This window comes from Electrona antarctica (genome assembly GCF_951216825.1).
Source record: "Electrona antarctica genome assembly, chromosome: 21".
NCBI lineage: Eukaryota > Metazoa > Chordata > Actinopteri > Myctophiformes > Myctophidae > Electrona > Electrona antarctica.
The window spans coordinates 37,932,400-37,959,543 of record NC_136802.1 but is presented as its reverse complement, the minus strand read 5'-3'; the positions used below and the strand labels follow the sequence as shown (position 1 = coordinate 37,959,543).

At 42.8% G+C, this 27,144-nt stretch overlaps 1 protein-coding gene across 1 annotated transcript in view; it reads left to right on the top strand.

Annotated features, from left to right (window-relative positions):
* The window catches only part of gal3st4 (galactose-3-O-sulfotransferase 4), a gene marked incomplete at its 3' end in the record, with an annotated part of 34,465 nt that extends 7,616 nt beyond the window's left edge, over positions 1–26,849 (top strand). The window contains exons 3-6 of the mRNA XM_079491362.1: positions 16,658–16,967; positions 23,867–24,154; positions 25,209–25,418; positions 26,181–26,849. Coding sequence (XP_079347488.1) covers positions 16,658–16,967; positions 23,867–24,154; positions 25,209–25,418; positions 26,181–26,849 — 1,477 coding nt within the window. The remainder of the gene's footprint in view (positions 1–16,657; positions 16,968–23,866; positions 24,155–25,208; positions 25,419–26,180) is intronic.
* Between the last annotated feature and the right edge of the window lie 295 nt (positions 26,850–27,144).

Below are 27,144 nucleotides of genomic sequence, written 5' to 3'. Positions count from 1 at the left end.
ATTGACACGCACACACACTCCTCTCTCTCTTTCTCTCTGTCACTCTAATTAATTAGTCTCATGTCCTGCAGCTGCGTGAAGTTTCTGCCTATGCCATAGAAAGCATAGGTGAGTTCCAGTCTAATAGACCAGTGGTTCCCAAAAATTTTCATGTCAAGGACCCCCAAATTGACAATAATTAGCCCGTGGACCCCCATTTGAAAATACATGCCAGAGACCCCCCATGAGAGAAGATTTGTACGGCTCCAGGTGATTCTCACCCCGTTTAATTTCAAGGACCCCCAGTTTGACATGCATTAGTCTACGGACCCCCATTTAATGGCATTTCTATCTCTGGGACCCCCAATTTATATTGTAAAATCAATGTTAATTTAACTCTGAGAGATGTGTACACTCTCTGAGTTATAGTCCCATAAGGGTCCATTTGGTTCCTAACTATGATTTAGCTGGGGACCCCCTCCTTCAAGGACCCCTGGGGGTCCTCAGACCCCACTTTGGGAACCACTGCTTATAGACAGCTATGTGTGTCCCTGGCTGTGTCCCTGGCTGGCTGTGTCCGAGCACGAAAATAGGGCCGGCACCCTGGGCGCGTTCCTGTGTGTCTGGAACTTCCGGGGACCCCCACACGGAATTGCATCACTCTCTTCACACGGGTGTGATTTCTTTCTTTTTTTTAAGCCCTTTTCCCTCCCAATTTAGTCGTTATGCCTATTCATTCCTCCCCACACACATTGCTGTGTGTTATCACTGCTGTTGTATCCCACTGACTCACCTGCCAGTGAGGAGCCCCCACCGGGAGGACACAGAGCCTCCTCCCGCCAAACACTCCCCTTCGATAGGCAGGGGGTGTTGTCACTGGACTACGTACAGTGATAATTATCACCCGCCTCCCCGCCCGGCTTCCGGCCCCCGGACACGGGCCATCTGTGTTCGTATAGACACAAAAACAAAGCCAAATGCACCGCGATGGATTCGAACCCCTAGACAGCATATGTAGCAAAGAACATCTCTTTGAAAGCAAAATAATCTGTGAAAATGCATTGAATCATCAAACGACTTCCTAAGGTTTCTATGGGGCCTCGCTATTTCTGTATCCCTTTTGTTTTTCGCCAGTTTCCAAGGCCGAATTTAGCACATTAAAACCGCATTTGTGTGATTTTTCGAGAGATGTGTGCTATGGGCTTGTAGATATTAGTGTTTGTGCAAATCTTTGAATATAGAGCGTCGCAGTCCCGCCCCCTCGAGAGACCCAGAAAAGAAATCCCCATTAATTTTCCTCATAGACTTTTCAGAAAGTATTTATTTAAAGAAGTTTACGCCGCGGCCAACTCTTGTCGTGACAAATCATGACAACAAACACATTTCTTCGGGCTGAACGAATAATTAGAAAGAAGAAGAAAACGGCAGGTTACAACACTTTTTTTTGTTGTTTTTCTTCTTTGTAATTATTTGTTTGGTCCAAAATATTGTGTTTGTTGTCATGATTTGTCACGACAAGAGTTGGCTTTATACGACGCTTATAAGGTCTTTAAATAAATAGATAGTTTTGAAATGTCTATGGAAAAATGCATTGGGAACTATTTCCTGGGCCTGGCGTCGTCATGAAAGGGGGCGGGACTGCGACGCTCTATAGGGCTATTTTAAAGCAAACATCTTTAAATCAAACTTTATATAACACTGACAAACGTTATTTTTTTCTCCTGAAAATCTGACATTTTTTAGAATCAGCCTCAGGTCTTAATGGTTAAATACCAGACAGAACCGGTGTTCCCCAGGTAATATCACATGGGCAGGATCAACGAAACTCCCAAATTAACTTTCAAACATCTTTGAACCCAACCGCGGTCACCTCACTCCCAGTTTTGTTGAGGGATCTGTGGAAATGATTTGCATGGTAATAATTCGGCTCAGTCATATTTTTGCTGACCCGTTGCTTTTAACGCATTTTGGGCGCGAACCCCTTTTGGTGTTAGCATTATGTTATGCTTTAGCTATTGAAAAATAGCAGACCTACAAGCTCATATCGCGCCACCGAGTGGCGCGCTACGAGCTTGTAGGTCTGCTATTTTTGAAAAATCAAAGAACGACTGACATTAGAAACAGCTTTTTCAGAAAACGGTCAGGACGTAGAAGACATTTTTAGAACCTGATCTCAGGTCAAAACGGGTTAACGTCGATGCTACGACTGAAGGCACTTGTGTTCATCTTCAGCATGCACCGATGCATATTTATAGGCCCTATTTTTAATTTCCTGTTTGTATGTATACAATAAGCCGGAGTCACACAAATAGCTGTGGACGGACAGGGAGGGTCAGCGCCCAGGGGAGCTACAGATGTTCAGGAAGGGACTGGAGAAGGGATGGGGAGGGAGAGACGGAGAGAGACTAGAGACACAAATGAAAAGAAGAGCTTCTTTAACCCATGAAGACCCGAGGCTGATTAAACAATGTCTTCTAAATGTCTTATTTAGTTTAGTTAGTTTAGTTTATTCACACAATAAAAGAGAGGTGTGTGCGGGTGAGAAAATAAACCCATGGAGGGCTTATATGTGGTTCTCACTAAAGATGACAAATAGTAATATACAAATAGTAAGGAGACAAAGTAATCAAACATCAACAACAACAAATACATTATTTACACTTGTGAAGTGTGTGTGGTGTGCGTCTTAGCAAAGAGTAACCGAAGGCAAGGCTTGCCACTTAAATGTCATCAATACAGTGGACAAAATATCTTATCTACCTACCAGATGTGGATCGTAATCATAATCAGAAATAGAATTGTTACATCGCAATTGTTACAGCTGTAAAACAGTGGGTGACAGTTATTTTTGTTTTGTGCAGGCTCCATTGTCTGTGTTGTTTCCAGAAAGAGCAATGACCCCTTCTTTTTTTTAATAGTGAAAATAGCAGATCTACAAGACCACAACACAATGTGTCTTGAATCTTGATGAGACGCGTTGTGAGCTTGTAGAGCTCGGCTGCTTTTTTTTTTACCCATTTTGGGCGGGAACCCCTTTTGGTGTAAGCATTATGTTATGCTTTAGCTATTGAAAAATAGCAGATCTACAAGCTCATAGCGCGCCACCGAGTGGCGCGCTACGAGCTTGTAGGTCTGCTACTTTTTTGAAAAATCGAAGAACGACTGACATAGAAACATAGCTTTTTCAGAAAACTGTCAGGATTTAGAAGAAATTCATAGAATCGTTCCCAGGTCAAAATGTTAATAGATAAGCAAACTGCAGACAGGCCATTTCTGTGGTAGCGTGCGATCCAGTCTCGACAAGGACAGGCTGAACAGGCTGGACCAGTGTGATGATTAAAATGAATGATTAAAAAACCTCCTGTACAACAGGAAGGTGTTTCATTTGATTTAGCAGAACTGCAGCAGCAGACCCGCAGCAGTATCTGTTTGTTCCAGATGTGTGTGTGTGTTGAGCATAATGGTTCGTTTTCAGAGACAGAAAGCAGACATTTCCCAGGTGACCCGAGAGGGCTGGGTGGTTTATGATGTAGCGCAAGATCACAAATGTATGCTTTATAAACCAACAGTTAGCTTTATGACCAGGCTTTAAAGGAGCAGTAGCACTTCACTCATTTACAACCTTAGCTTGATGTAATCGTATCTCACTAATGCTCGTAGGTCATTTAAAGACCTAGTGAAATGAGAAATACGTTAATCACACTTTTAGACCATTTCCGTGCTCATCATATGGGCATACATATGTCAAAAGAAATGTGAACATTTCCATTTTGTGTATTTTTATATCAAAAGTCCATACAAATCCAATTTAAATTTCTTCCTTTAAACGTACTGTGGGATGACGTGTCGAGGCTCACATGCATATTAACACATTTTGTGCCCAAAACGTCTGTGGACGTCCTGGGTATTACCGCACGTGCATAGCCCAAGACGTCTGTGGACGTCTTTGAAAAAATATATATATATATATATATTTTTTATTTTTTTTTATTTTTATTTTTTATTAAAAAAAATCAGAAAAATCAAAACACGTGGTGCCAAAGTTTGTGTTTTCGCCATTGAGAATGCATTTGGCGTTTAAATTAAATAACTCGTAAAAAGTTCCAGCATGTGTCTCCACAGTCAGCTGAATTATAAAAAATGTGAATGGATTTTCTAGGTGAAAGTGATTTTGGGCAGTTTTGCGTGCATGGGCTCTCAATGTGTTAATGAATCCTGATTTCATTCCACTGTATTATTCCCATCTCTGCGCATCCGTCCAAACACAGCTGCTGATGATTACAGAACTCTTTGTTTTTAGTCTCATTCAAGATGACATCCAGACATTTTGGGCGGGAACCCCTTTTGGTGTTTTAACTAAGCATTATGTTATACTTTAGCTATTGAAAAATAGCAGATCTACAAGCTCATAGCGCGCCACCGAGTGGCGCGCTACGAGCTTGTTGGTCTGCTATTTTTTTATTTTTCGACGTCAGGCCTAAATGGGTTAAACTTAATTATCACGCTAAAACATGTATCTGAAAACATTATAGGGTAGAAATAAGCCACATGGCAGTAAACTGGCAGAGCCGGCCGACTGTCTGACTTGTAAACAAACAAACTCCATGCGTCGCGCGTGGGCGTGCGTGTAGCAGAGCTACCGTCCCATCGCCTGAAGGGATGCGACACACTTCTTTTTTTTGTTATGGAGGGACAGACCGTAGGCTGACGAGAGATGGGGGGAAGACATGCAGTAAAGGCCGTCGGGATCGGGAGTCGAACCCGCGGCACACTGCCAGACTGGATTACCAGCCAAGGTGCCTGGACCACTGAGCCATGGCCCAGGCCAGGGATGTGACACTCTTGATTGGTTCCGAAACTGAGAGCCAGCGTTTCAGGCTGAAACTTCAAAATAGAATGCCCAAATTAACCATTTCACCCCGTCTATAATACAATAATATATTAGCAATTAAAATACTGTGTATGTTGTGCGTGCGTGCGTGCGCGTGTGTGACCACAATGGAAATAACCATGAACACATTTTGTTCATGGTTTTGAGCCAGTTTGGAAGCCCTTCCCTCGCAGATTGTTTATACGCTGGGAATGTCTTGTAAAGTCACTCTTTTCAATGAACCCGGTATTGCTTGAGTCAGTGTGCTACAGTATGTTTTGCTATTGGACACCTGGCTGCCCTCTGGGTACTGATGTTGTGAATTACTGTACGTATGGCCAGTGGTTTTCAAAGTACTCAACCTTATTGTTTCAGTCAAAGTATAGCCTATAGATATTCAAACTCCATTTTAAACATGTTGGATTCATTGAAAAGTCCTGTGCTTGGTTCTGAACTGGGGACTGATATTGTCCTTTTAACCCATTCAGGCCTGACGTCGAAAATTAAAAAAAAATGTTTTCTAAATCATGACAATTTTCTGAAAGATTTGAGGCACATTTTAACGATTTTTCAAAAATAGCAGATCTACAAGCTCATAGCGCGCCACCGAGTGGCGCGCTATGAGCTTGTAGATCTGCTATTTTTCAATAGCTAAAGTATAACGTAATGCTTAAAACACCAAAAAGGGTTCCCGCCCAAAATGTGTGAGGGGTGTATGTCTTTTCAATTAGCCCTTCACTAAGTCCCTCCCCAACCCATCCTTGTCCAATAGGCACGTTAGCAGCGAAGAAAGCTTGACCTGCATAGCAACCGTTGCTAAACTATTTGGATTGGCATTGGACAATCGCTTTTTGGGGTGGGATTTAGTGAAGGGCTAATTACTTTGTTTGCATGTTTATAATGAAAAATCACACCCGTGTGTGAAGTGAGGGACGCTCTTATCATCGTACATCATCATGACATAAAATAGACAAAGCTGATTTGCTCAGACACTATGATGTAAAATTCTCCATTAGTTGTCAATGGGAATTTAATGTTTGTGTGGACAAGCCGATTTGCTCAGACACATATGACGTAGATTCTCCATTCATTGTCAATGGGAATTTAATGTTATTTGTGTAAGACGAAAATCTAACACTAATAGCTGAATATAGGAGGGGATAGCGCCCCTCAAAAAAAGAAAAGGGAAAAAAACCTCCCACATTACATTAAAAGGACAACATCAAGTCACCAGAAGCAGCCAGGAGGGACATGTGTTTTCAATTCATCTGGTCATGGTTACAAATGGAGTTTGAAGTTACAATGGGTTTATATGGGAAGGGGGCGTGTCTGATGTAATTAATATAAAATATCTAAATATTGAATCGAGCGACTGAAAACTGTCAGGTGCACACAGAGGCCTGAGCAGACCTGAAAATGACCGCAGGAATGTTTTAACCCATTCTGACCTGAGATCAGATTCTAAAAATGTCTTCTACATCCTGACAGTTTTCTGAAAAAGCTATGTTTCTATGTCAGTCGTTCTTCGATTTTTCAAAAATAGCAGACCTACAAGCTCGTAGCGCGCCACTCGGTGGCGTGCTATGAGCTTGTAGATCTGCTATTTTTCAATAGCTAAAGCATAACATAATGCTAACACCAAAAGGGGTTCCCGCCCAAAATGGGTTAAAGTGAAATAAGTACACAGTGCTTAAGTGCATGCATGCATCCACTGCGATCGCTTGATCCTTATTATGCATGGCTGGACAGATGGCAGTAATGACAGAAAGAAAGAATGCATTTATAAGCCCCTTGTCCACAGCTGTGAGGCGATGAAGCCACATGTACGTCGTATACCAGACAAATGAAAGAGAACGAAAATGAAATGAAATCAAATTAAAGAAAATTGAAAGGAAGCAGCTTCAAGTGGCCTGACACTTATGACTCATGGTTGGCGGTATCACTTCTGTTGAGGGATCTCTGATGTGCTTAGTCAGTCAGACTTTCTCTCTTGAAAAAGGAATTGTAATCTCGATAGCATAAGGAATATAGACAGACAGACAGACAGACAGACAGACAGACAGACAGACACTGTAGGTGGTTGTGTGACCACAGACCTAATGAGGCAGAACCACAGAGCATTGCATATTGCCATAGCGAACTAATAGCCTGGTGTGTGTGTGTGTGTGTGTGTGTGTGTGTGTGTGTGTGTGTGTGTGTGTGTGTGTGTGTGTGTGTGTGTGTGTGTGTGTGTGTGTGTGTGTGTGTGTGTGTGTGTGTGTGTGTGTGTGTGTGTGTGTGTGTGTGTGTGTGTGTGTGTGTGTGTGTGTGTGTGTGTGTGTGTGTGTGTGTGTGTGTGTTTTGCCCCCACAAAATAGCTCATTATTCACTGGTGGTTATCAACATATGGTCCGGGGACCACCAAGGGTCTAAATGGACCCTATTACGGGTCTGTAACTCCTCCTCCATCCAAGAGATGTTAAGACTTTTGTTTTCATTGTTAATTTCGCTGTTCATGAAGACTTTTATGAGATAAATTTGGCCATCGGACACAGTAGGACCCCCTTTTGGTGTTTAACTGTTATACTTTAGCTTTTGAAAAATAGCAGATCTAGGTCTGCTATTTTTGAAATATCGTGAAAATGAGGCACAACTCTTTGAATATATATTCTTTCGGAATACTTTTTTTAACCCCTTTTGGGAAGGAACCCCTTTTGGTGTTTTAAACATTATGTTATAATTTAGCTATTGAAAAATAGCAGATCTACAAGCTCATAGCGCGCCACCGAGTGGCGCGCTATGAGCTTGTAGGTCTGCTATTTTTGAAAAATCGTGAATATTTATTTCAGAAAACTGGAGGATTTAGAATATTTTTTTTTAATTTTGAGGTCAGGCCTAAATGGGTTAATTTTCGACGTCAGGCCTAAATAGGATAAAGATCAGCCACACTGGCTTCCTGAGGCCGATGGGGAAATTGAGGTGCAACGCAAAGTCAACGAGGGGCAATGGCGGCGGACGCGTGTCTCCCAGTTCCCCGCTGCTGCTGCTGCTGTCGTTGGGGACAGTGGAATATTTTTGGACACCCATTACAAACGATTGGAATATATTCAGGCGGATTTTCGAGGAAACTGACTTACATTAGCGCTCGGGTGATTCTTTCTTTCAGGTTAGTGAAATACTCTGAAGCGAAGCTTATTTTCACGATGTTAACGTGTTTAAAAAAGGGGAAAAAAAGAAAAGGTGGCGGTCCGTGGTCTACTGCATATCAAACTCTGGGTCCGTGAATTAAAAGTTTGAGAATCACTGAACGGAGGAATGGCCTGGACCTGGTTGACCTGTCTCCTTGTCTACGTTCCTCTTTCTTTGTGCAGAGCTTTGTTATCTCTCTCTCTGTCTCTCTCTCTCTCTCTCTCTCTCTCTCTCTCTCTCTCTCTCTCTCTCTCTAGCATGGAGACACACAGAAGTACAGAGCACATGAGGAAATATAATTAGTGGACCTGGGAGCTTGCCTTGCACAAGGGTGTGTGTGTGTGTGTGTGTGTGTGTGTGTGTGTGTGTGTGTGTGTGTGTGTGTGTGTGTGTGTGTGTGTGTGTGTGTGTGTGTGTGTGTGTGTGTGTGTGTGTGTGTGTGTGTGTGTGTGTGTGTGTGTGTGTGTGTGTGTGTGTGTGTGTGTGTGTGTGTGTGTGTGTGTGTGTGTGTGTGTGTGTGTGTGTGTGTGTGTGTGTGTGTGTGTGTGCGCTTTACTAGAAAAGAAAAGCAGAGATGGGCATATAAAAGATCCCACAAGTATATCAATAAGAGTACCGGTAATTGTCGCAGTAACTTTAGGAACTAGTTTGAAGCTGCGCATCGCACCCGAGATAAGGCTGTATAAGTATAATCCTCGAGTAAATTTACTTTATTACTGTCCACCCCTGCTGTGTATTATTTGTGTATTGGGTGATCCTTACAACCCTTATTAACCCATTTTGACCTGAGATCAGATTCTAAAAAATGTCTTCTACATCCTGACAGTTTTCTGAAAAAGCTGTTTCTATGTCAGTGGTTCTTCGATTTAAAAAAAATAGCAGACCTACAAGCTTGTAGATCTGCTATTTTTCAATAGCTAAAGCATAACATAATGCTAACACCAAAAGGGGTTCCCGCCCAAAATGGGTTAAAATAGACAAAAGCAAAAGTGGGTTCCACTGGAAGCTGAGAGCGAGCGCCAACCCAGATGCATTATGGGTAGCGGAGAGCCCCATTATCTCCTCCTCAACTTGGGAGAAGTGTTGGACTCGGCTAGGCTGTCAGGGCAGAAATGGGGGCCCGAAACCTTATATCTCCAATGTTTCCACTTTTTAATCGTGTTTCTTTTCTGTAAATGAACGCCCTTTCTTCATCATACAAGAGAGTCGCACAAAAGTAGTGAAAATAGAAAATAAAAGTAGTGAAAATGGTGAACAAGCTCAAAAGAATGTTTTTTTTAAATAATAATAATAATGATATAAGGGACGGTTTTGGACTCTCAAGGTTTCTGCCCGACAACAGCGGGATGTAAATAGAAGCATGAATATTTACCCTTCCAGGGGGTGCTCGGTAAGCTCTGCCTGCCTGCCGCGTGTCTGGACGGGACGCCGAGTCTGAGAGTGCTGCTTCTTATATGTAGCTAAACATATGGTTGCTGTCGGACGGAGTAGTTACGGTCGGGTATAGTTACTTTTTTGAGTGGTGCAACCACTCCAAGGAACAGCAATGTCCGTGTCCGTGTTTGTGTGTGACACCTATGTTTGTGTGTGACTCATGTGTGACTCATGAGTACCAGTAGGGGCGCTGTTGTGCCAGAGACAGAGAGATAGTATTGCACTGTTGCCTGCTAATGAGATAGAGGGGGGGGGGGATTTGCACCACTCAGTTCACACAGGTGTGATTTGTAGTTACTTTGCAGGAAATGGGGAAAACATGCATAATAAAACGCATATTTTCCCTTAACCCATTTTGGACTGAGATCGATTAAAAAAAGGCTTCTAAATCCTAACATTTTTCTGAAAACCCTATGTTTCTATGTCAATGGTGCTCAACCTTTTCCATCTCAAGGACCCCCAGAATTATCTCTTTTGGGCCACGGACCCCCATCTCAAAATATGTAGTTCCAGGGACCCCCCAGAAGCAAATATTTTAGTTAAAAATGTTCGCTCTGAAATTTATATTCAATGATTTGCACCACATTTTAACGATTTTTCAAAAATAGCAGACCTACAAGTTTGAGCTTGTAGATCTGCTATTTTTCAATAGCTAAAGTATAACATAGGCCTAATGCTTAAAACACCAAAAGGGGTTCCCGCCCAAAATGGCTTAAAGGAGAATTCCGGATTTACCATTTTCTTATCTTTTGATCGCAAGAAAATAATGTTGCTACATGCATAGCAAACAACTAATGAGACACAGAGTTGTAGCTCCCAGATTGATACGCATAACAAACAGCATATACTGGTATGTTGCAAAACGGGTGTAAATGGGTTAAGAGCCCTGAACCTGGGGAGAACAAGATCATATGAAGTTCCCTTTGTTTGGTACCTGTGAACATCTCTCACTCTGGAAAGGTAATTAAAGGAGTATTTTGGGAACTGAGGCTTCTAGGATCCTGAAGAGTAAGGGCCGATTCATACTTTAGAGCCGAATAAAAGTCGGTTCGGCTCTGTAGAGCCTACAATGTGACGTAATTTGAGGTTCGGGGGGGGAGGGGGGTACCGTCCTAAAGTCGGCTCTTCGGTGCTACTGAAAATGTCTGACGAGCCGAAATCATTTCGGCACTACAGCGGTAAAATAGGAGTATGAATCGGTCCTAAGACCAGAAACAGTCTGGACGGGAACCCCTTTTGGTGTTTTAACTAAGCTTGTAGGTCTGCTATTTTTGAAAAATCGTGAAAATGTGCCTCAAATCTTTGAATATATATATTCTTTCAGAGTTTCAGTTTTTAACTCAAATCTTTGCTTCTGGGGTGTCCCTGGAACAACAGTATTTTCAGATGGGGGGTCGGCGGCCAATTACATATAATTTTTGGGGTCCCTGACATGAAATATTGAGAACCACTGAAATAGAAACATGAGGTTTTTCAGAAAAAAAGACATTTTAAAAAGACATTTTTTAAATTTCGACGTCAGGCCTAAATGGGTTAAATAAGTATTTGGGAACCGAGGCATCTAGGATCCTGAAGAGTAAGACCAGAAACGGTTCATACTTTTCATTGGTTTAATACAGGGGTTCTCAACCCGTGGGTCGCGACCCCTCGGGGGGTCGCCAAATTATTTTAGGGGGTCCCCAAATTATTTTCCAAAAAAAAAAAAAAAAGCTCGTAGTGCGCCACTCGGTGGCGCGCTATGAGCTTGTAGATCTGCTATTTTTCAATAGCTAAATTATAACAATGCTTAAAACACCAAAAGGGGTTCCCGCCCAAAATGGTTTAAGGTTATTGTAGCAGTCAATTTATATTGGGGGTTGGGAGGGGGCGGGGCGGGGGTCCCGAGACATTGCCAAAGCATTTCCGGGGGTCCCCGGCCAAAAACGTTGAGAACCCCTTGTTTAATATATACAATTAGGCAGAGGAAGGCTTGAAGCTGAAACAAGAATGTCCCTAATGGACAGAACGTGAGTCTTGGCTATCATTCCTCACATGCTATTGTTGTCGTTGGGCAGAAACCTCAAATGAATATCCTACCTCATGAGATCTACAAGCTCACAACATGTGGCGATGTGATGCGCCGTGAGCTTGTAGATCTGCTATTTTCATTATTATTTTTTGAGTGGTGTAAACCACTCCTACAACTGGCTTTGTTAGTCTGTCTGTCTGTGCTCAAAAAATGAGCACGGTTGCTATGGTCACCCAGTTCACACGGGTGTGATTTCATTACGTCAGACATTACGTCAGACCACAGCTGATCAGTCTATATAAGACCTTACACCACTCAGTTCACACGGGTGTGATTTTTTTTTAAACTGTAAATGGTTTGGGACATAAAAAGGTTTCCACCTGGCACCATCGATCGCTCGTGACTGGAGTTGTGCTCGCATCCCTCTGGAGTGACTGTGGCTCAAGAGGTAGAGCAGGTAGAGCAGGTCGTCCAATGATCCATGGGTCGGCGGTTCGAATCCCGGCTCCTCCTGTCTACATGTCGAAGTGTCCTTGGGCAAGACACTGAACCCCAAATTGCTCCCGATGTGCTGGTTGTACCTTGCATGGCTTCCGCAGCAATCGGTGTGTGAATGTGTGTGTGAATGGGTGAATGTAATGCACAATCTATGTAAAGCGCCCTGGATAAAGGCGCTATATAAATGCACCATTTACCATTTACCATTTACCATAATATTCACAAAACCCCCCTGGGCCACTTAACCACTTTAACTTTCACTTTGAAAATGTTTCAGAAATGGAGAGAGAACAGCAGATGGCTCACACGTCGCGTTGTTAGCGTGTAGATTAGATGTTTGCTACTTTTGCCTGGACGCCTGTTTTATGAAGATGAGATTGAAAATGAGTCATCGTCGTAACTCATAAACGTTTCTCCCTCTCATCGTCAGTCTCTCGTTTCCTAAAATGCACGTTTTCACCTGCAGAAAAAGACGTCTTGACGCTTTGGTGCTTAGCATATTAAAACAGTCAGGCCCAGCTGTGCAGTTCCATGCATGTTTCACCATTGTGGAGACAAGGGATTTAGTGCAGTCAGTGTGCACTGGCTTGTCTGCTAACAATTTTCAATCTGCCTCTGGCGTTATCTTTATCTGAACTAACTTGAATGACCACAATAAATAATCGCTGGCGCGTACTGGCTGCTGCTTCCTCTCCGGGTGCTCCTCTACCCCATTTATTCCTCTCCTCGCCATTCCTCTCTTCTCTCCTCCTCTACCATTCATCTCCTCTCGCCTCCTCTCATCTCTCCTCTCCTCCTAATGTTATTGTTTCCAAGCAGGCGTTTTCGTTGCAACCCAGCATTCTGCAGCAGCGCAGGTCCTGCATGGGTGGATAATGGATATACTGTAGTATTAATAGGAATTGGCCATATCGGCCATAAAAATGCCATATCGGTATCTGATCGGTCTCAAAATAATACAGATTATTGAATAGGTTTTCACCAGCAAAAACAATTAAAAATGAAAAAACGTTCTACATTAAATGTGTGTACTCCTCTCATTCAGTAGTCATTCAGTTGTGAAAACAGACACTTGGAAAAGAGTGTATGCTATTTATTGATTGATTGAATACTTTATTAACCCATTTAGACCTGGGAACGATTCTACAAATGTATTTCATAATTTCATAATCGTGCACCCCTACTTTACATATTTAGATGTATTTACATACATTCACCACTTAACCCATTTTGGGCGGGAACCCCTTTTGGTGTTAGCATTATGTTATGCTTTAGCGAGTGGCGCGCTACGAGCTTGTAGGTCTGCTATTTTTGAAAAATCGAAGAACCACTGACATAGAAACATAGCTTTTTCAGAAAACTCAGGATGTAGAAGACATTTTTAGAATCTGATCTCAGGTCAAAATGGGTTAAGCAGTATTTCATAATACGTTGTCTACATGAAAATAGCTGATCTACAAGCACACACCATGACACCTTGTGAGCTCGACAACAGTTTTGACAACAAAAACAAAAACTTGTGGAATGAGACTTTCTGCATAATGAGTATACTTTCACTATGGAGCGTCACAGTCCCGCCCCCTTTCATGACGAAAGGCCCAGGAAATAGTTCCCAATGCATTTTTCCCATAGACATTTCAAAATGTATTTATTTAAAGACCTTATAAGCGTCGTACAAAGCCAACTCTTGTCGTGACAAATCATGACAACAAACACAATATTTTGGACCAAACAAAGGAGGAAAAACAACAAAAAATGTTGTAACCTGCCGTTTTCTTCTTCTTTCTAATTATTTGTTTTTGATTGATTGATTGAAATATTTATTAACAGTTTGCAGAATTACAGTACATTTCAAGCACAAACTCAATACAAAGGCTGTTAACTGTGAGTGTACGACCCAATTAAGCATTACACTTGTTTACAATTCATCAAAACATTTAGAGACGTACAAATAGACACTTCTATATAGACAAAGAACAGAACAGGAATTCATCATAATGGAGGTAAAAAGGGAAAAGAAACATATACAGTGAAAGCCCGAAAAATTGTGTTTGTTGTCATGATTTGTCACGACAAGAGTTGGCTTTGTCCGCGGCGTAAACGCCTTTAAATAAATACTTTCTGAAAAGTCTATGAGGAAAATGAACGGGGTATTTCTTTTCCGGGTCTCTCGAGGGGGGCGAGACTGCGACGCTCTATTATTGGCAAGTGCATTTGTACTTCAAATGTTACTGTTTTTCTGCATTATGGTATTGCTGGTTACACTTCCTTCCTCTGGCGGTGCTTTGATGTGAGCATAAGAGCGTTGGCGTGATAAGATGTGTGCTCAGCTCATGTAATGTTACTGTTTACAGCGGATGCCCACCCTGCAGCCATATCGTTCTTCTGTTGCAGCGTGTAGATCTCATAGGGGTTCTTGTTGGCTTTGTTGTTATGCGATAACGAGACAAGAACGCGTCGAGAGCAAACCAGTGCACTGTTATAATCTCTGCGTGCGTGCGTGCGTGCGTGCGTCTGTGGGGGTGGTCCACAGCCTGGTTTAAAGATGTGGTGAAATGCACACTTTTAGAGTATATCCGTGGTCATAATATCTAGACATAACAGTCTAGATATGGAAACGGTAGATGACATGGAAATTGACAGCGTATATCAAAAGTCCCCAAAAAGCCAATCTTATTTACTTCATGTCAAACGTACTGCGTGATGACAATTATAGACTCTTATGAATAATCGTGATTTCATTCACCCGTTTGATTCCCATAGCTCTGCACATTCCTCCAAACACACCAGATTTTAATTGCAGAGCTACTCCGTTGTGAATCTCATTCAAGATGATGTCTCTGAAAACGAGGTTGGAAATGAGCAACGTAGTAACAAACATGTTTCTCACTGGCTGTCTCTATCTCTCCCTTGGGCAGCATGAGTGGAACGTATTTTCAGAATAAAACATGCTGTTAACCCATTTTAGGCGGGAACCCCTTTTGGTGTTAGCATTATATTATGCTTTAGCTATTGAAAAATAGCAGATTTACAAGCTCATAGCGCGCCACCGAGTGGCGCGCTACGAGCTTGTAGGTCTGCTATTTTTGAAAAATCGAAGAACGACTGACATAGAAACATAGCTTTTTCAGAAATATAAGACATTTTCTGAATAAAACCTTACTGCATTATAGCAAGCCTCTTATCGAGTTGCAAGGCTCCCAAAACAACAGCAACTATACAGCACTATGCTGTAGTCCAGGGTTCCCCAATTAATTTTCCTCAAGGGCCATATTTTGACTAGGGAACCAGGCTGGGGGCCGAGTCCGCACGCGCAAACTTTTTTTTCATTAATTAATAAAAATTTGTTCTCAACCAGTGGTCCTTGAGGGGGTGCCCAGTTTGACATGCATAGGCTACTGACCCCCATTTAATGCCATTTATATCTGGGACACCCCCCGAAAACAAAACAAAAAACTATTTTTTTCTTTAAAAAAATAAATTCTTCCAGGGGCCACAAGGGGGCGGGCCGCAAATGGCCCGCGGGCCGCCTATTGGGGAACCCTGCTGTAGTCTATATGTAGCTCAGTGTCTCGCTTGGATGACAGGTAGCTCTTTGTTCTCCCATGGAGAGACTCCAGTTTGAATCCTGGGTAGGATGACTGTGGCTCAGGAGGTAGAGCAGGTCGTCCAATAATCCATGGGTCGGCGGTTCGAATCCCGGCTCCTCCTGTCTACATGTCGAAGTGTCCTTGGGCAAGACACTGAACCCCAAATTGCTCCCGACGTGCTGGTTGGTACCTTGCATGGCTTCCGCCGCAATCGGTGTATGAATGTGTGTGTGAATGGGTGAATGTAATGCACATCTATGTAAAGCGCCTTGGATAAAGGCGCTATATAAATGCACCATTTACCATGAATGCCGACAATTGTGGTGATCTCAGCGTACCCCTGTTTTTCGGTCCGAACAACCTTGGTAAATGAGGAGGGCCACAGAGCCCTGTCCTGAAGTACTGGTAGGCCAAATGCCCTCCGTTTTTGGGTGGTATATAAATGCACCATTTATGATAAAACTTCAAGGAATATGTAGCTTTAATTTGTGAAATGTAGACTAGTAATTATTGTACTATTATTTGTACAATTATTGTACCCTAGTGTAAAGTGTAATAAACCTAAAGTAAAACTGTAGTGTAATGACAGTATAGAATAGTTAGAATAACGGCATTCCCTTTTCCCTTAGATTTACAGTGTCTTCAGATCAATTGGGAAGAGCAGCAGGGGATAACATGCTGTGTACTACGTGCCTCCTAACTCACTGCATGGTTAGGAGATGGCATGCTGTTAAGACTATTAATCCACTCCACTGCGTTTCATACACAGTAAAAAATCCCCTGCATTAATGCTGCGATCCAGAACGTATTACAAAGTAGGGCATAAATGTGATAAGTGATATCTATTTGTTGTTAAAATTTTGAATGAGCGTTAAACAGCTTTATAATAGTAATCATATGGTCATGAAGTGTGGGTCATGACCGAAAGAATAAGGTCGCGAATACTAGCGGCCGAAATGAGTTTTCTTCGACGGGTGGCTGGCATCTCCCTTAGAGATAGGGTGAGAAGTTCAGTCACACAGAGACTCTGAGTAGAACCGCTGCTCCTTCACCTGGAAAGGTTAAGTGGCTAAACTGACCCTCTCTGTCTCTTTGTCTTCGTATCTCCAGCAGCGTCCAGCCGGCGGCAGCGCGGGGGGGCCTCTTCTCCTCGTCCCCCGACGCGCAGGGCGCGCCGCTGGGCTCGTGCCGGCCGCACACCCACGTCATGTTCCTGAAGACCCACAAGACGGCCAGCAGCACGGTGCTCAACATGCTGTACCGCTTCGGCGAGGAGCGCGAGCTCCGCTTTGCGCTGCCCGTGGGCTACCAGCTGGGCTACCCGCTGCCCTTCAACGCCCACCGAGTCAAGGGCTACCGGGGGCCCCGCGCCCTGGAGTTCCACCTGATGGGGAACCACATGCGCTTCAACAAGCCCGAGGTGAGACTTTCTTGTTGACTAGGGGCCCTATTTTCGTCAGTGCTAAATGGTACAGTCACTGGAAGGGGTATCATGCACTCCCCGCAAATATACTTCTAATCAGTGTTTTCTTATTGGAATAAATGTGCTGAAAATGATGAGCTATGATAAAAAGTTGTCAAAATATCCCACCTACCTCAAAACCCCCTTTTTGGTATATGGCTCTGGCGAAATTGTGTAAAGGCAAATATTAATTCACTAAAATTACATAAATAGACATGGTAGTCTGAAATCGGTCATGGAGTATCTTGACACATAGGGGTAAGTAGCAGAACAGGATTTGGGAGGTTGCTACCATTATATTCTTAAATATGACCCACATCATCCTCAGAAACACAAAGAAATATGGTGTCCGCTTGACTAATAACAACGAAGATGGTTATTTTTCCAACACATTATGGTGAGTATCACTGCCTCACTTGTATATAGAACACTTCTCATATCCCTAAGCTTCAATTTGAGCCCAAGATAACCTTTCTATCTTGTAAATTACTCTTTCTGTAGCCAAAATTCTGAACTATACCTCAAATTGGTGAAAATTGTATATTCAACTATCAGCTATACATTTGGAATAAATAAATTAATGACTGAGTTTGAACTGACTCCACATCATGGAATATTTCTTACTTGAATAAGCTATAAGTGTCTCATCTACCATTTTTATGCAAATGAGTGCCTCCATTATCAAAATCGACTTTCACTATATATCAGCCAATATTGCACTTAAATGAACAAATAAGGTGATTCACACACACATTCATCCACTGATGGCAGCAGTCACCATGCAAGGCACCAACCTGCACATCGGGAGCTGTTAGGGTTTCAGTGTCTTGCTCAAGGACACTTCGACACAAACTCTGGGGGAGCCCGGGTTTGAACTGGCAACCTTGCGGTTACCATCCAGCCACTCTACCCCTGAGCCACCGCCGCCCCAGTGGACTTCACCTGTGTCAAGTTGCTGTGGACAATGGTGGGGGCAAATGACAAACTCACTTCTTAAATCTAAAGTTGACCTGGCTCGTCTTCCTCCATGCTACTCTGCTCTGAAGAGAACCATCCGTGTTGCCTTATACAAGCGAGCTGATGAAGCTATTGTGGTGAAAACAAAACCATTATGAAGGGCAGAGATGGTTGAAAATCCTTGTTATTGGAGACCATGGACAAGAATTGATTGATTGATTGATTGAAGAATTTATTAACAGTTTGCAGAATTACAGTACATTTCAAGCACAAACTCAATACAAAGGTTGTTAACTGTGAGTGGACGACCCAATTAAGCATTACACTTGTTTCCAATAGGGTCCACCATGTTCAAATCATCAAAACATTTAGAGACGTACAAATAGACACTTCTATAGACGGAACAGGAATTCATCATAAAGGAGGTAAAAAGGGAAAAGAAACATATACAGTGAGGGAAAAAAGGGGTGGGCGGTGAGGGGGATTCACGTTCAGCTCCGTTTAATTTGTTTGTTTTCCTTGGAGGAGCTGCGTTGGGTCCCCAAGTCGGCTCCGAAGACAAAGAAGACTGATGAGTTCTATGAACACGATGACTGATTAATGTGACTGTGCATTTTGTTCTTTATGGTGCAGGCTAGGGTGGTCACGGTTTGTACACTGTTGCTTACATTTTTGCCTTTGAGTGTGTCTAGGAAAAGAATGGAATACTTTTACAGGATTGTTTGAAATTTGTACTGCATATTGCAGGCCATTCTATAGCCTAGTGTGTATACTACCGTGTACTATTGTTCATACTAAGGATGTTTTTAGTTTGTGATGTTATGCTACAGTATATTCTAAATTATAAAGCTTGCTTAAAAACACAACACCTGTCTAGATACCTTATTTGTACAGTTATATGCAATATTGGTATCTCTTACTTGGTATAAATGTGACTTTATTGTAATGGCGGCACTGATTTGTACACCAGCATGCCGCGGGCACATGTGGTCACTTTAAGAATAGTTTAACTGAGATCCTTGACCCTCAACACATAGGTCTAGACACCGTATTTGTTAATTTAAGTGCAATATTGGCTGAGATATAGTGAAAATCGATTGTTTTGATAATGGTGACACTCATTTGCATAAAAATGGTAGATTGGACACTTTGCCAACTTTTTAACATAGCTTATTCAAGAAATATTCCATAATGTGGAGTCAGTTCAAACTCAGTTATTCAATCATTCATTCCAAATGTATAGCTGATACTGACTGAATATACAATTTTCACCGATTTGAGGTATAGTTCAGAATTTTGGCGACAGAAAGAGTAATTTACAAGATAGAAAGGTTATCTTGGGCTCAAATTGAAGCTTAGGGATATGGGAAGTTTTCTATATAAGTGAGGCAGTGATACTCACCATAATGTGTTGGAAAATAACCATCTTTGTTGTTATTAGTCAAGCGGACACCATATTTTTTTGTGTTTCTGAGGATGATGTGGGTCATATTTAAGAATATAATGGTAGCAACCCCCCAAATCTTGTTCTGCTACTTACCCCTATGTGTCAAAATACTCCATCACCAATTTCAGACTACCATGTCTATTTATGTAATTTTAGTGAATTAATATTTGCCTTTACACAATTTCGCCAGAGCCATATACCAAAAAGGGGGTTTTGAGGTAGGTGGGACATTTTGACAACTTTTTATCATAGCTCATCATTTTCAGCACATTTTTTCCAATAAGAAAACACTGATTAGAAGTATATTTCCGGGGGGGACATGATACCCCTTCCAGTGACTAGAATAAAACCCCTTATCCCGACCCTAAACCTCTTTGCCTGTTTTACTATTTTGAAAAACATTTTTGAATAGTTAAAATCGGCGATCTACAAGCTCACAGCATGTTGATGTAGATCGGCTAGTTGAACAGTTTTAATGTTTTTCAATATGTTTCTCTCTCTCTCTCTCTCTCTCTCTCTCATTAGTAGGCAACAGTGCAGCACTATCTCTCTCTCTCTCTGTTTCTGGCACAACAGCGCCACTTTTGCCCCTACTGCTACTCATAGTCACATAGCCACACACATAGTCACATAGTCACATTAACACGGACATTGCTGTTCCTTGGAGTGGTTGCACCACTCTCAAAAAAAAGAAAGGCAAAGGCGAAAATAGGGCCCTATGGGACTAATTTTCTGCAACAAACCGTTCACTCAGATTTCTCAGGTTCTCCCTATGGGTTGCTTTCCCTCTAATTGCTTTTCACTATGTGATGACTATGCAGTGCAAAGGTTAACCCATTTTGGGCGGGAACCCCGTTTGGTGTTTTAAACATTATGTTATAATTTAGCTATTGAAAAATAGCAGATCTACAAGCTCATAGCGCGCCACCGAGTGGCGCGCTATGAACTTGTAGGTCTGCTATTTTTTTTTTAAACGTTAAAATGTGCCTCAAATCTTTCCGAAAATTGTCATGATTTAGAAAACTTTTTTTTTTTAATTTCGACGTCAGGCCTGAATGGTTTAAACTGTAATTTAGATGGTATGTTATTTAGACAGATGCCAGGTTAATTTGTTTAGCTGGCATTCTATGGTTTCAATGTGCAGATTATAATTTATTTTGATATTGTATTGCTTTTTAGACTGATGCTAGAGGTTCTTGGTTTATCTACGATCCTAGATTACTGCGGCACTACATTGTCCCTCTGCGTTTGATGTTTGCATTTACCTTCCTATACTGTAAGTTTTGCATAAAGAGCGTCTGCTAAAATGCCTAAATTATATGGGTTGTTTTACGGCCCTCAATAGTCTATAGTATATGGGGTTAAAGATGGAGTGCCACGATTTTTTTCCACCCTAAAACATGATCATCAGGTATTATTATAATATAAGGAGGAAGAACTTGTTCCAAAAAGTGTACAGTATTTGTTAAAATCATGCTTTTATGTGGAGAAGCCCACCAGTTCATTAAGTATGCCTGGTTTGCCTGATGGGTGGTGATCCACCTGAACTGAAGCCGCACCCACATCTGTAGTTGTATGATAAAGGGGGAGGGGTTAGGGGAGGGGCTGATAATGTGATGTCACTATATTACTGTTTATTTCATTGGCCCGTTTGACTGTCAAGGGTTCAGCCTCCAGGAAGAAACCCTAAATACAGTTAATACACCATTGCACATAAAAACGACTCCAGAGTGTCTAATGAAGTACTGTCACCTCATAGACACATGAAAAACTGGAAAAATACAAAAATTGTGGCACTCCATCCCAAAATATTGGGTCAATCAGAAACAAACACTGTGTACAAGGATGCTAACGCACACCCCAGTCCTTTTTAGCTGTGCCAGTCTCTTTAAGAGGGAATCTTGAAAAAACAAGAAAGTGGCCGCACACGCACACGCCCAGAGCCAGAGCCAGAGTCCAATGTTTCGGCGGTTAAGCCTTCATCAGGGAATCGGAAACAAAAACACGAGTTAAGGGCTTTTTTGTTCTTTTTTTTTTGTCCCAACCCCACATCTTAGCTTTCATAATTGTTTTTCTTCATCAATAAACCAGTGGTTCTCAAAGTGGGGTCCGAGAACCCCCAGGGGTTCTTGAGGGGGTTTCAGGGGTCCCCCCTAGCTAAATGTGTTAATAACATAAATCATCAAAATCAGGTTAACCACTTTAAAACCTGTATATACACCTGTATATGCTATTTTAACCCATTTTGGGCGGGAACCCCTTTTGGTGTTAGCATTATGTTATGCGTTAGCTATTGAAAAATAGCAGATCTACAAGCTCATAGCGCGCCACCAAGTGGCGCGCTACGAGCTTGTAGGTCTGCTATTTTTGAAAAATCGAAGAACCACTGACATAGAAACATAGCTTTTTCAGAAAACTGTCAGGATGTAGAAGACATTTTTAGAATCTGTTCTCAGGTCTAAAAAAAGAAAAAAAGAAAATGGGGAATATGTTAATATTTTTAACCACACAGATCTGGGGTTCCCTGGCATAAAATCTTCTCAGGTGGGATTCCGCAGGCAAATACACATGAATTGAAACGTGACTCCTTGACATGAAAAAGTCTGAGAATCACTGCAATAAATATAAAAGAAAGAGGATCAGTTCTACTGTAGGTATGTGGCTGTGATGCAATGGCTACTAGTAGAAGGCTTTGTGTCTTTGCTGTTGGCTTAGTTTGCATAGTGTGGATTTGCATTGGACCATTGGTTAACTTGTCATAACGATAACATACATACCACTGTGTGACTGCAACTCACAAGCTCTTAACCAGTGTTGCCATGTCTGCTTATTATAAGCGACTTTGGGTTTGTTTTTCTGTAAAGTTGTTTTGCAAAGTATAGGTAGTTGTGGGGTTGGGGTTATTTGGGCTTGTTTGTAAAATGTAGTTGCTTATTTGGGCTTGTTTCTAACTAAGAATTGATGTCATTCCGAGCTTTTAAAAAGCGTTTCCAGAACCTTTCCTCAGAACCCGTGCACCTCCAGAAGTTCTGACTCTCCAAACTAGGAGATTTTCCAAACGTTTGGCCTTAAGACTAGAGGGTTTAAGTCATTGGTTCTCAAAGTGGGGTCCAGAGACCGCCAGGGGTCCTTGGGTGGGTACCAGGGGGTCCCCAGCAAAAGTAGTTAACCCATTTAGGCCTGACCACGATATTTGAAAATGTCTGGAAAAACCTCATGTTTCTATATCAGTGGTTCTCAATATTTCATGTCAAGGACCCCAAAAATTATATGTAATTGGCTGCCGACCCCCATCTGAAAATATGTTGTTCCAGGGACCTCCCAGAAGCAAAGATTTGCTATGAGCTTGTAGATCTGCTATTTTTCAATAGCTAAAGTATAACATAGGCCTAATGCTTAAAACACCAAAAGGGGTTCCCGCCCCAACATGGGTTAATATAGCATCACGGTCATTTTATACTTTGGCTATTCAAAAAAAAGCAAAAAACATGTACACAAGCTATTTTTTCTTCTTTTTTTAAATGACGTATAGATGGCGGTCCACAGCCATGTCCGTCAGAGGGTCCTTGACGTGAAACAGTTAGAGAACCTCTGATCTATGGTTAAACCCTGCATTCCGTTCCATTGGAAGGTTTTTCTGGTTCTTTTCTTTATTAACAAAGGAACACATTAACAAAGGAAACAAAACAGCAAACCTGTCCTCTGCCCTTTTGTACCTGCTCAGAATAGCAGTTTGTTTGTTTTACCACGTTTTAATGTTTGCACGTGGTGATCACTTATCGAGCTAAATGACACCTAGGTGCTCCGACAAATCTACTCTACACAATGACCACCTGCTAAATATGAAGCTTTGAGCTTGTAGGTCTGCTATTTCCACAACTTTTGAAAAAGTTTGAATTCTTTCAACGACGATGATTACGACTAGGGTTGTCCCAATGCGATCACGTGACCGGAAATCGGGGGGCCGATGATCACGTCATTTTCAAATGATCGGAATCGGATCGGGAGCAAAAGAAATCGTGATCGGGACATTTCTAGTATCAATATTATCATGATATTAGACTGGTTATTATCTCTGATTTTGGATATTGTACTATTGTGTTCTATGAAAATAGTATCGGCAGATACTCAAAATCAAATGATCGGAATCGGATCGGGAGCAAAACTACGTGATCGGGACATCCCTAGTTACGACGATTATGCCAAAAACAATTGCGATGATCTCAAAATGAGGCGATTATGTATAATATCCCATTTTGGGCGGGAACCCATTTTGGTGTTCTGCTATTTTTGAAAAATCGAAGAACGACTGACATAGAAACATGGCTTTTTCAGAAAACTGTCAGGATGTAGAAGACATTTTTAGAATCTGATCTCGGGTCAAAATGGGATAATTGTTGACGGGGCCTAATCTGAACATCGTAATTATACACTCTCCGTCTCCCCCCTGCAGGTGGAGAAGGTGATGCCGGCGGACACCTTCTACTTCTCCATCATCCGGGACCCCGTGGCCCTGGCCGAGTCCTCCTTCGCCTACTACAAGGAGGTGGCGCCGGCCTTCCGCAAGGCCAGGGGCCTGGGCGACTTCGCCGACGACCCGCGCCGCTACTACGACGCCCGCCTGCGGAACAACCACTACGCCCGCAACCTGCTGTGGTTCGACTTCGGCATGGACCACAACGCCAACTTCTCCCTGGGGCTGGCGCGCCGCGGCGAGGCGGCCGTCCGTCGGGCCTTCAAGGTAACGGACGGACGACCGTTGACATTTTACATACATTTTCCATGTCTGACCGATTTTGACCTGAGATCAGATTCTAAAAATGTCTTCTACATCCTGACAGTTTTCTGAAAAAGCTATGTTTCTATGTCAGTCGTTCTTCGATTTTTCAAAAATAGCAGACCTACAAGCTCGTAGCGCGTAGATCTGCTATTTTTCAATAGCTAAAGCATAACATAATGCTAACCCCAAAAAGGGGTTCCCGCCCAAAATGGGCTAAGCAACAACATCACTTTACTTTTTCATATAGTCCGGGTTACCACGAGCTTGTACATCTGCTGTCGTTTGTACATTCTAAAAACAAATCTTTAGCGTACACAACTCTTCTCTTCTACTGTGCGTAAAACATATTCCGATGGGCGGTCCTTGGCACAAAAAAAGAGAACTACTGATTTTCCGAAGGCATTTGTAGAATGGGCCTCATGTCTTAACCCTTTCAGGACGGGAACGCATCCGTGTCGTGTTAGCGTTTAATCAATTTAACCATTATTTAAAAAAATTGCTGTTGAAAATTAGCAGATCTACAAGCTCATAGTGCGGCACCGAGTGCCGCGCTATGAGCTTGTGGATGTGCTATTTTTTTCGTGAAAATGTGTGCAAATCTTTGAATATATATATATATATTATTTCACAGCAAACGTGTTTAACTCATATCTTTGCTTCTGGGAGGTCCCTGAAACAACATAAGGAGGTCCATGAGGTCCTGTATTCTATTTTTGTGTCCTGCCCTGTGAAGCACTTTGAGCTGCATTTATGTATGAAAGGTGCTATACAAATAAAGTTTATTATTATTAAAGTTTATTATGAAACACCATATTTTGAGATGTGGGGGGGGGGGGGGGGGTCGGCAGCCAATTGCATATAATTTTTGGGGTCCTTGACATGAAAAGGTTTGATTCACCACTGATTTCAGAATAAAACTGTCATGGTATTTAGAAGACATTTGTAGAATCTGTTCTCAGGTCTAAATGGGTTTTTTTCAACAGTGATCCATGTTCTCTGTTCTCTGTGTTTCCAGCTCATCCTGGTGTCCGAGTACTTCGACCAGTCCATGGTGCTGCTCAGGCACGCCCTCTGCTGGCCGCTGGACGCCGTGGTGTCGTTCAGCCTCAACGCCCGCCAGCAGAAGCCCAGCGGCGGTGGCGGCGTGGGGGGCGTGGCCGGCTCCTGGGTGGGCAAGGCGGCCGCGGTGGCCGCCGGCGTGGCTGTGGGAGGCGGCCGCCTGCAGGTGGGCATTATTTACATAACCAGTCCAGTCGCCATTATTTGAGATGATCAAATCGAACTCTTATTTGTCTTTTTCAATGAATCTGAAAAGGATTTAAAATCGCCGAACACGTTGTGAGCTTGTAGATGGACCATTTTCACTCATGGCCTGTTTTGACCATTGTAAAGTAATTTTTTTGATTATTATTTGGATCATTATTTGCATTATTTGATAATTTGGATTATCATTTGGATTGTTGGATCATCATTTGGATTATTTTAGATTTGGCTATTTGATCAAATGTTTTACATTCTTGAGAGAAAAAATTCAATCAATGGCCTGGCTGTTTATTTTTTATTTTTACCATAAACCAGTAAATTATTGTTTTGAATTATTGCTACTGGACATTAACTGTGATTTATGCATTTATTTATTTTTTTAATTCACTCACTTCAACTGCCATCCTTTTTTTGTTAATTAATGAATTAATCTATTTTAGTTTAGCACATTGTCAATTAACCCATTCTGGACGGGAACCCCTTTTGGTGTTTTAACTAAGCATTATGTTATACTTTAGCTATTCGAAAAATAGCAGATCTACAAGCTCGTAGGTCTGCTATTTTTGAAAAATCGTAAAAATGCGGCACAAATCTTTGAATACATATTCTTTCAGAGCGAAGGTTTTTTTTTTTTTTTTTTACGTCGGGCCTAAATGGGTTAATATACTACATTTTGTTTCTTTAGTTGCTGAATTGTGTGCAACCCTATGTACCCCCCTTGCAGGCCAAGGCTCCGCCCAACCTGTCCCTGACGGCGGAGCAGCGCGAGAAGCTGCGGGAGTGGAACGCGCTGGACTGGCACCTGTACCGGGCCTTCAACCAGACCTTCTGGGAGGAGGTGGAGCGCTTCGGCCGCGCCCGCATGGACCACGAGGTGGCGCTGCTGCGGTCGCGGCGGGACGCTCTGGCCCGCGTCTGCCTCCGCGACGGCGGCAGGCCCGTGGAGGCCCACCGGATCCGGGACAAGGCCATCCGGCCCTTCCAGAGCGGCCTGGTGAAGATCCTGGGCTACGAGCTCCAGCCGGGCCTGGACAACGCCACCACGCGGGCCTGCCTGCGCATGATCCGGCCCGAGATCCAGTACAAGGACGTGCTGGACGCCAAGCTGTTCCCGCGGGCCGCTCCGCCGCCGGCGCCCCAAGCCCCGCCGGGCCCTCCGGAGGCTCTCGACCCGGGACACGGGATGAGTTGGGCCGGAGGAGTTGGGCCGTACGTCAGACAGGACCCGTCCAGGACAGGACCAAGGCTGCCATTTGTCGTCGGAGGAGGAGGGGGAGGAGGTGGCAGGACAGCGGAGGAGGGGGAGGGGGAGAGGGACTGGGACGGCAGCCGGCTGGTGAGGAGCAACCGCACGTTGGTACGGAGAGAGGCGAAGGTGGCGAGGTTGAGATAGTGTGGGTCTCTGGGGTCGAGGGCTGGGCTTAAATTCTGGACAAAATCAAAAACCTTTTTTGTTAATATCAATGTCCTTTTAAACGTTTCGTTCCAAAATAGCCGATCTATTTTCAGCGAATGTTCTGCCCCCCAGAATAGGGAAGGCGAGGGTTCGACTGGTTAACTGGTTCGAACCAGGAAAACACTACATGACCATATCAACATTACAATATCCGAAATCCCAGCCGATATCTACTCTCATATCACAAAATTATCGCCCAGCCCTAGTTTGGGGTGAGCCTGTGGCCGCTCCG